The following is a 10,369-nucleotide window of genomic DNA, read 5'->3' on the forward strand; positions in this document are numbered from 1 at the left end:
CCTTCTCTTTTTCTTTTTGTAACCTTATTTAATGCTTTGTAATTCGTTACCATTCTAAATGTACCAGCAGGCTTGCTAACTACCTGAAGTGGGCTATTCGTCGATGCATATGTGACTTCTTGAATGATTCCGTGCTGTTCAAACTCTTTGATCATTATCTCCAGCACGCATTTGGCACCTTGGGTCAAGGGCTATTTCTTTTACGGCCTGTTATCGTCTCCCTGGATTGTGTGCTGGAATTGTGTGCTGATTCACCCTGTGCTGATTAACCCTGTCATTCTTTCTATTGCTAGGTTTGCTTTCCTTATCTCCTTTACGTTATCAATTGGTTTTAATATCTTAATTTTAAAACATTTCTGCACCTATTTTTATTAATCTTTCCCTGCCATCGGATTCTCATTTCCTGATACTGCAAGTAATACTCCTAATCTTAGCTCCGGTCCCATATCTTTATTCCCTAAAGCTCTGCCTGCAATGTAGTTTACATTCTAAACTTCATTTCTTCTGCTAGTGACTTTCTTGCAACTCAGCGGGCACAAGGACCCAGTGGAGCTGTGCCATATCACTTCCTTTCTCCTGGGATCTTCCTTTCCCCCTGTGTAATCTTAAAATAAAGTTTTAAAAATCCATAGTCTTTGCTATATGAAAATCCCCAAATCTTAAGTTTGATATGTAGTGAGTTTACAGAGAAAATACTGAAATCTCTACAATTTGGAACTCACCGAACAACATTTTTTAATGTAGGTACATCATGGCTGCCTCTAATAAAGGAGCACATGGACTCAACTCACCGAATGTCTAGTCTTCGCATTTCAATTTTAGATTCCTTTGTGTTCTCCTCTTTTTCTTTTTTAATCAACCAAGACTATGCCGAGTTCAACTAATCATTTACAAATCCCAATTTATAGATTTTGATTTTGTTTTTTGTTTACTTCCTGAGAATTGTGTTCTAAATAACTTCCACAATGTTAATCATTATTACTGATTTTCTAAAGAACTTTCAAATACTTATATCCCATTTTAAATCTCACTTTTAACTACGCCTGAATACCTCCTAATTGATGTGCAACTTCCCGCTCCCGCCGAAATCCCAAGGCCTGCTCCTGTGAAGGTAAGTGTTTTTAAAGGAGAAACTTACCTCCCAGAAATCACTTGCGCACCGCTCCCGCTGAAATCCCAAGGCCTGCTCCTGTGAAGGTAAGTGTTTTTAAAGGAGAAACTTACCATGGGAATGCGATTGTGGCCAGCGCTCTGAGGAATGTCCCTGCACAGGAACTTTCCTCCATTCTCACTCACTCCGCTCCTGGTTCCTTGACCCATCCCCGTACTCTTTCTGCTGTAGCCGCCCAGTGGTAGAACTGTAGGTTCGGGAGAGATAAGCCTACAGCGTTTCTCCTCCTCTATAGGACCTTCTTTTGGATCCCGGGTTCTTTTCCCCCCCCCACATAAATGCCATGATTAACCTGTCAACTGCGTTAAAAAAGGCCTTGGGGATGTAGGTCAGGAGAAATCTGAACAGGAAGAAAAACCTGGGCAGCGTGTTCATTTTCGTCGTCTACAGTCTCCCTGCCAGGGAGAGAGAGAGTGAGCCTCACCTCTGCAGGCCCTTTTTGACTTCCTCCACCAAACTTGTCAGGTACTGTGTCCAGTCGTGGGTTATTTGGATACCCAGGTAGTGGAGTTTAGTCTGGGCCTATTTGAATGGCAGTCCCCCAGCTCTGTCCCTTCCCCTGTGGATTAACAGGGAAGATCTCGCACTTGCTCAGGTTAAGCTTGTAGCTTCTCTTGTATTTTTACACACTTTGAATGCAATAATTTCCCCCGATCAGAACCTTCAGCACCTCCCAGAATGTGGAGGGTGAGACCTCCCCGTTCTGGTTGTTGGTAACGTACCCATCTATGGCCTGTGATATCCGATCGCAAAATGTCTTCTTGGAAAGGAGGGCCTTGTCCAGCCTCCATGAGGGACATTGAGCCCGGCCCGTATCCAACCTCACATCTACGTACTGTGGTCGGAGATTACGGTTACAGAGTATTCTGTTCCTGCTACCCTTAGATCACCGATTTCCCCACTAAAAAGAAGTCGATTCAAGAGGATTCAAGTCGATCCTTCTTCTCCCTGTGGACCTGGGAGAAGAAGGAGTCCGCCTTCTCCCTCGGGTGCGTGAATCTCCAGGGGTCTGCTACCCTCATCTGCTCCATGAAGACTTTCAGCTCTCTCGCCATATTCATTAGTTTCCCCGATTTGGGGCTGGATATGTCTGTCCATGGATCCTCTTTGCAGTTAAATTCCAGCCACATGATGAGTCATGTGTGTCTATGTCGGAGATTTCTGCCATGATTTTCTTGAATTCCATTTCATCCCAGTTGGGAGCATACACGTTTACAAGGACGACTAACAATGTCATACCGTCCCCCTGGGTCCACAATCGTCGTCTTGTTTAGAAGTATGGCTCCCCCCCTCTCCCTCATCCTGTAACACGATTTGTATGTCTCACCCACCCAGATTTTTCTTACCTGCAGTCAGTGCTCCTCCCTCAGATGTGTTTCCAGCCCTCAGACTTTTCAGATGGACGAAGACTCTGGATCATTTCACTAGATCTTTAAGTCTCCTGACGTTCTAGGTGACTATACTGATGGTGGGGGGGGGGGGGGGGGGGGGGGGGGGGGCGTGGTTTCCTAATCCCCCCTTCCTGCTGGGTCAACCATACTAACCTTGTGGATGCGCCCCTGCCTCCAGGGTTTCCCTTTGTTAGGGGGGAAACAAGTTGGTCGTTCCTGGCATTGTTCTTTTTGCTGCTGCCATGTGTGAACCATGATAGCCTGTATTCTACAAACCCCCCTCCCGTGCCCATGTGGGCTCTCATTCTCCCCCTTCCTGGGACTCAAAATATAGGTATAAAGTGAGGCAACTCAGTGCCGCCCTCTTAGGTCTTTCTATCTCTTTTGTCGCCCCTATCTCCCCCCCTGTAATTTTCCCCCCTTCCTCCCATCACTCTCACCCTCTCCTTCCTGGGACTCAAATTTAGGTTGAAAGTGAGGCAGTTCTGTCCTGTGCAATTGCCCTTTTCTGTTCACACACAGTTTGTTTCTACTGTTGCCTCTGTTGCTGCTGCCTCCCCAGTGCTGTCCGCCTTGGCTGCTGCGATGAAGTAGTACTCCTTCCCCTGGAAGATTTCCCACGGTTTGGCCAGGTACAACATTCCAAATCTTACCCCACTGTTGTAAAAGGCCACCTTGGCTGCGTTAAATTCAGTGCGGCGCTTGGTCACATCTGCCCAATGTCCTGGTACACTCTGATTGAGTGGCCTTTCCGCTGGCAAGACCATGTGTGCTTTGCCCAGGTCAGCATCTTCTCCCGGGCCTGGTACCGGCGAAGTTTCGCTATGACGGCCCTTGGTTATTCTCCCGCTTTAGGGCTTTGGCCTGAGTGACCTGTGGGCTCTATCTCTGGGGGTTTGTGAAACTCTCCCTTCCTCCCAGCTTACACAGAATCTGGGCCACATATATTCCATGGGGATCCTGCCCTCAATACCCTCCGGCAGCCCCATGATGCGGAGGTTTTGGCAGTGCGACCGGTTCTCCTGGTCCTCTAACTTCCCCTTCAGGGTCCCTTGCCACCAACCTTGTCATTTCTGTCTCCAAGTAAGTGATTCTGTCACTCTGGTCAGTCGCCGCTTTCTCCAGTTCTCTGATTGTCGCCTCTTGTGCCTCCAACCGCTGCTCTGTCTTTTCTAGCACCATCTTGAAAGGGGCCAGGGCGTCAGCGACCGCTGCCTTCACCATTGGCATCATTTTGAGTGTGATGGCGTGGCACCCTGTGCTTGAGTAGCACCTGAGTCGGGAGGTCCAGAGCCCCGGCTACCCAGCCTGCTTGGGTGTGGCTGGCTCGGATTCGTCTCACGTGCTCGCTGACGTCCCGTTCTTCCTCTCTCGGCTTTTACTGATTCTGCCGCCATTTTGGGTCCCAGAGCTATACCCGGGCATTTCTTGGTAGTTATGGTGGTCTTGGAGGAGGGCGGTTTCAGTGGCCTATTTTCGTGTTGAAGATATCGATTTGCTGAGTTCCCGGAGGAGAGCCACCTTTCCTGCATTCGGTCAGCACGTCCCCATCCATGATGTGGTAACTTGAAACCACAAAGTAGATAGTCGAATGTGTTGTTTAAAATAAGGAATGTATTTACATAAATAAATAACAATGTTTATCAATAACAGTAATAACTGAAAACAGGAGCGCTTGAGGTCTTGCTTAACAGGTCACCTCTTGCAGACTGAAAAAGCCTACCCAAAGCTTGCACCTTGCACTAACCAGGACATTTTTGCACAAGAATGTATGAAAAGCAGCGATATCTCACTCCTTTTCACCCACTGTAGATCCATTAAAACCACAAGATTGCCTTGCTATTACATGAAATCTGCAGGGGCAGAAGTTAGCTGTGCCCATTTTTCAGGAATAAATTGGGTTCAGCACCGAAAAATTCTATAGTGGCACTTGTCAGTCATCTAACTACTATAACTGCAGAGGTATTTATTTTAGGAAACCAGGTCAGTTGCCCTAAAACAGGCATTACAACCCAAAGGTATGTAAATCAGGGGCTTAATTGGGCGACCCATTGTTTCAGCCTGTTGCCGTCCCACTAAACATACTTTTTCCTATCTCAATCCTGCGTTTTTCTCCCCCTTTGCAGTCTACCCTTTTGCAGTCTCTTTGTGCTAGCATCGGTGATTCTTCCAATGCTCTATCTCACTTCAATGGTTTCTGTTACAGAGGCCAGAATTCTCCGGCTGTTGGGATTCTGCTTTCTGGCTGGCAGCGCGCCCCCCCTTTGGGTATCCCTGCAGCAAGGGGTGCCTTCAATGGGAAATACCATTGATAAGCAGTGGGAAGAGAGAATCCTGCCACCAGCAAACGCAATGTTTAGCAATAACAGTAATAACTGAAAACAGGAGCGCTTGAGGTCTTGCTTAACAGGTCACCTCTTGCAGACTGAAAAAGCCTACCCAAAGCTTGCACCTGCTCAGAACCCTTAACAGACACCAGTAAAACAACTACAAACAACAAAGGCTAATGAGCATACACTCTACTCAAAATGACACTCCGGCGGGATTCTCCGGTCCCCCAGCCTCGTATTTCTCATAGGCATGCGTTTGCTGGTGGCAGGATTCTCTCTTCCCACTGCTTATCAATGGTATTTCCCATTGAAGGCACCCCTTGCTGCAGGGATACCCAAAGGGGGGGCGCGCTGCCAGCCAGAAAGCAGAATCCCAACAGCCGGAGAATTCTGGCCTCTGTAACAGAAACCATTGAAGTGAGATAGAGCATTGGAAGAATCACCGATGCTAGCACAAAGAGACTGCAAAAGGGTAGACTGCAAAGGGGGAGAAAAACGCAGGATTGAGATAGGAAAAAGTATGTTTAGTGGGACGGCAACAGGCTGAAACAATGGGTCGCCCAATTAAGCCCCTGATTTACATACCTTTGGGTTGTAATGCCTGTTTTAGGGCAACTGACCTGGTTTCCTAAAATAAATACCTCTGCAGTTATAGTAGTTAGATGACTGACAAGTGCCACTATAGAATTTTTTGGTGCTGAACCCAATTTATTCCTGAAAAATGGGCACAGCTAACTTCTGCCCCTGCAGATTTCATGTAATAGCAAGGCAATCTTGTGGTTTTAATGGATCTACAGTGGGTGAAAAGGAGTGAGATATCGCTGCTTTTCATACATTCTTGTGCAAAAATGTCCTGGTTAGTGCAAGGTAAATTCTAATTTAATTAAAAGTATTATTTCAAAGATTAAATAATAATGCATTTTGAATCTTCTCCTTTCAGATCACAGCCAAACACTTCATCCTATCAGCACTATCAGAACTATCCGGATTATTACAGGTACCAACCACAGGCAAGGCCGGGTACTAACTGGAATCCTGAAAGTCCAGCAACCAGGCCAACTTCAGGTAAACATGATTTTCTTTCAAATATGATATCAATAAAGCTACAGGGCGGGATGCGCCGCCACGCCGCACCCGTTTTTTGGTGTGCCGCACACCCGCCGGCAGCAGGATCCTCTATCCCAGCAGCCGGCCAATGGGGTTTCCCATTGTGGGCACCTCCACGTCGTCGGGAAATCCGCAGACGTGAGTGTGCTGCTGGCGAAACGGAGGACCCCGCCAAACAGAGAATCCAGCCCCACAGTGTTTCTCAACGTGATTTTGCTGATTTTCATTTTCACCACTTCTTCACATATTATGCATCTTCCAGTATTTAATTTTCCATTTGTAATGTTGCAACCCCCTGGGTCGCCCAAATTGAAAAATGCTGATCCGGTGTCGTAACAAAGTTCCACAGAAGGGTCATATGGACTTGAAACATTACCTCTGTTTCTCTCCACAGATGCTGTTCTGCTGAGTTTATCCAGCATTTTCTGTTTTTATTGTCTGAGATCGCTGTTGTACCCCACAATAACAAACTGCTTCTCATCTAAGTGCAACAGGTTTCCTGGAAAGATATAGAATGTATTTGCAAAAAAGCTGCAATTAAGAGATCAAATTTGTTTCTCACTTTCATTTTAACAGGCTATGGTGGGACAAAAAGAAGATGAGATGTGCATGACGAAGAGGACAGGAAGATTAAAAAGTGCAAAAACTGTCAAGATTTGGCTGTACAATTGTTCAAATGCTCTTGATTCAGTCTGACTGTCCAACATAAGGCTGAGGCATTCTTTGTGAGCAGGAGATGTTCTTGCATTGTTGAATAGTTTTAAAATTTTCACTCAACTTTTTATGTAAACATCCAACTACTTGTATTCCAAACCTGTAATAACAATGAAGGTACTACTGACTGAGAAATATTCACATATGAATGAACATTTGAGCCAAGCTCACTTTGCCATAATTTATCATAAATATGAAGGAAAAAAATATTCAATAAGCTAAGGTAGTCTTTTGATACATCCTCTACCCCAAAACACGCGTAACTCGATTGGGAGGTGGGAGGGGATAAAACTGACCAAAAATCTTATTTGCTAAACCTAATAATGCTTTTGGTAAATTTTCTATTTGAATTTTAGTGCAACATATGAGAGTGCTAGCTAAGAGAATTCTGCTCCTCTGAGGCTTTAGAGGAAATCCTGAATATGGCAAATTAAATAACTGAATATTATTTGAGGAGAAGGGGACAGTTCAAAATGTGAGTTTTGGCTCGGTATTCAGAGCAGGACCTGCTTAATATTTCATTTTACTCCGCTAAAACGAGGTTGTGTACTCGCATGAAATTTTTTAATGGATTTACCCACTGGTTTACTTCAGCCACTACCCACTGCTTCTGTCCCTGTTGGCCTCCCTTTCTTTCAAGCATTAACAATTATCTCTCTGTCCTGCACAAAAGCATGGACTATATTTACATGGGTTCTTCAAAGGCACCGGATGTTAAATGTTCCAATGCGCAAGAATGTTCTTTGGTTTAGAATTTAGAATTTACAGTGCAGAAGGAGGCCATTCGACCCATCGTGTCTGCACCGGCTCTTGGAAAGAGCACCCTACCCAAGGTCAACACCTCCACCCTATCCCCATAACCCAGCAACCCCACCCAACATTAAGGGTTTCAATGTTATCAAATTTTATAATGGAAAATAAGTGACTGAATAATTAAATAGTTGTCCTGGAAGCCCACCCCCCTGCTTAATGTTAGAGTAAATCTGAATGCTCGATTGGATATGAGGGAAGAATCATGGGATATGGGAATTGCTAAATGAAAAACACACGGTCTATCTAGTTCGCTTGCCATCATGGTGGTGTCATGATGCAACAATAATAGCGTTGCTACCGAATCAATCTTTATCAATTATAACAGACCCAAAAATAGCTCAAGAAACCCCAATGATAGAGAGGTTGTTTTTTTTTTGTTTGTTTGCCTTTCACATAATGACATTGATGTTTTCTATGATCAATTTTTTCTTTCGGTAGGACAGCATGTTGGCGTGGTGATTAGCACTGCTGCCTCACAGGACCGAGGACCCAGGTTCAATCCTGGCCCTGGGTCGCTGTCCATGTGGAGTTTGCACATTCTCCCCGTGTCTGTGTGGATCTCACCCCCACAACCCAAAGATGTGCAGGGTAGGTGGATTGCCACGCTAAATTGTCCCATAATTGGAAAATTAAATAATATATTTTTTTTTCTGGTTGCATGCAGATGCACAGCAACCCAGAAAGCATTGCACAATTCACGTGCAAGTTGTCCTTTTTAAGATGCAGTTCGTGCACATACAAAATAATTTAAAAGTACCTTGCATTGAAGTGAATTGGCCGACCCAGCATTAAGAAAATTAGAGGAATATTTCTTTGGCTCACTTCCATTTTCTCAAATGGAAGGTTCGACGTGATAGCCCATCTTTATTTTGCTCTCATGAGAAGTTCAGGGAGCATAACATTCATAGTACAAGAAACAGCAATGTTACTCGGTTTATATCTAAAACATTCAACCTTCTCCTTAGAATAGAATTCTGTCTTATTTTCCTCTGTGAAGACGCAGCTTGCAATTGCTTGTGCTTTTTATCCCTGTGATGTCTTGTGTTCATGTTAAAATATGCTGAAACGTTTCACTAGTTGGCAATGCTTTATTGCTGCTAATCAGATACCAATAAGGAATAAATAACTAACATAGCCCAACCATGTTTTGTAGGCCACAATTTTCCACTGCACAGAAATCTGCACTTATTTATCTATGCTGGAATATAAAAATCAATGTGAAAGAATCTGTTTCGCACAGGGCTAAATCGCTGGCTTTGAAAGCAGACCAAGGCAGGCCAGCAGCACGGTTCAATTCCCGTAACAGCCTCCCCGAACATTCCCTGCCGGAATGTGGCGACTAGGGGCTTTTCACAGTAACTTCATTGAAGCCTACTTGTGACAATAAGCGATTTTCATTTCATTTCATAAATACAGTACAACTAGTAGGAGTCATAGAGAGTGGGGTGTTATCTTCTGTCATGGCACCTCACTATCGTAACTTTTGAACAGCACAGGAGAACCATAGAATTCCTACATCGCAGAAGAGGGCCATTTGGCCCATCAAGTTTAAGGGATTAGCAATGGACATTGGACTGTGGGTGGAGATCAGAGTACCTGGATGAAACCCACGCAAACACGGGGAGAAATTGCAAACTCCACACAGTCAGCCAAGGCGGGAATTGAACTTGCGTCCCTGGCGCTGTCTTGGTCTTCATTCGTGTGGCTCATGACAGCACTCGTTGAAGCCCATGGAGCCACGATTAAGAAGATGGAGGCGACAGTAACAGATCACAGTGGTCGGATTACCTTTCTGGAGTCCGATCTGTCCTTGGTGGTCGAAGCCAATAAATCATTAAGAACAAAGCTGAATGACTTGGACAACCGGTCCCGCAGGCAGAACATCCATATTGTGGGGTTACCGGAGGGGATTGTGGGATGCACCCCTATGGAATTTTTATCGAACATGTTCCTCACGATAGTGGGTGAGTGTGGGTTTGCATCCCCCCCCCCGAATTAGACAGGGCCCATTGCTCACCTCGACCGAACCCTCATTCTGAAGATCCGCCGTGTGCAGTGGTCATAAGATTTCATAGTTTTAAAGAAAAATAAATGGTTCTTTGACGGGTAAGGGAGCATCGCGACCTCTAGTGGGAAGGAAACTCCATAAAGATGTACATGAGTACGGAGTTAGTGAAAAGAAGAGCCATATTTAATGTAGTGAAGGCTGTCCTGTGCAAGAGTGGAGTCAGGTTTGGGAAGGTTTATTCAGCTCGCTTTAGAGACACATGAGGAAAACAACCAGGGGCTGGATTCTCCGCTGGCGGGATGCTCCGTTTTGCCGGCAGCCCGGGGGTTTCCCGGCGGCATGGGACTGCCCCACAATGGGAAACCCCATTGACCAGCCAGCGTAACGGAGCATCCCGCCGACGTGCTGAACCAGAAATGTGGCACGGTGGGTCAGAGAATACAGCCCCACTTTTTTCACATGTGGGAGATTTGGACTCTTTAAAAGGCACAAGCTGTGTGATGTGTGATCTGTTTTATGACTAGAAAGGCTCTTTGTGTTTATTGTTTTTTTTCGTGTTCTTTGTTGGGTTGTGCTCTTTAGTGCCTTTGATTAGATTTGTTTTTATTTAAATTTTACATGAATCTATTGTTCCTTTTCTCTTTTCAGCGTTGTTGTTTGACGTGACATTTTGTCATGAGTGTGGGGTTGCAAGTTAGATGGGGTTTTTATTCTCCAGTTGGGAGTCCCCCTGCTGACTAGGGAGTTAGTTAATGGTTTGGGAGGGTTCACTGCAGTTTTTAAAAAAATGAGCTGAGAGTTTTTGTTTTGTTGAATGTAGGGTTTAGTTTTAGGT

The 10,369-nt window shown here is 45.1% G+C and overlaps 1 protein-coding gene across 2 annotated transcripts in view; it reads left to right on the forward strand.

Annotated features, from left to right (window-relative positions):
• saraf (store-operated calcium entry-associated regulatory factor) overlaps window positions 1-8,666 on the forward strand; it is a 50,717-nt gene extending 42,051 nt beyond the window's left edge. For both annotated transcript variants that reach the window (XM_072517049.1, XM_072517048.1), the window contains exons 5-6: window positions 5,833-5,957; window positions 6,576-8,666. In XM_072517049.1, coding sequence (XP_072373150.1) covers window positions 5,833-5,957; window positions 6,576-6,601 — 151 coding nt within the window. In that variant the 3' untranslated portion in view covers window positions 6,602-8,666. The remainder of the gene's footprint in view (window positions 1-5,832; window positions 5,958-6,575) is intronic.
• Window positions 8,667-10,369: the final 1,703 nt, after the last annotated feature.

The sequence above is a fragment of the Scyliorhinus torazame genome, chromosome 9, assembly GCF_047496885.1.
Source record: "Scyliorhinus torazame isolate Kashiwa2021f chromosome 9, sScyTor2.1, whole genome shotgun sequence".
In the NCBI taxonomy this organism is placed as follows: Eukaryota; Metazoa; Chordata; class Chondrichthyes; order Carcharhiniformes; family Scyliorhinidae; genus Scyliorhinus; species Scyliorhinus torazame.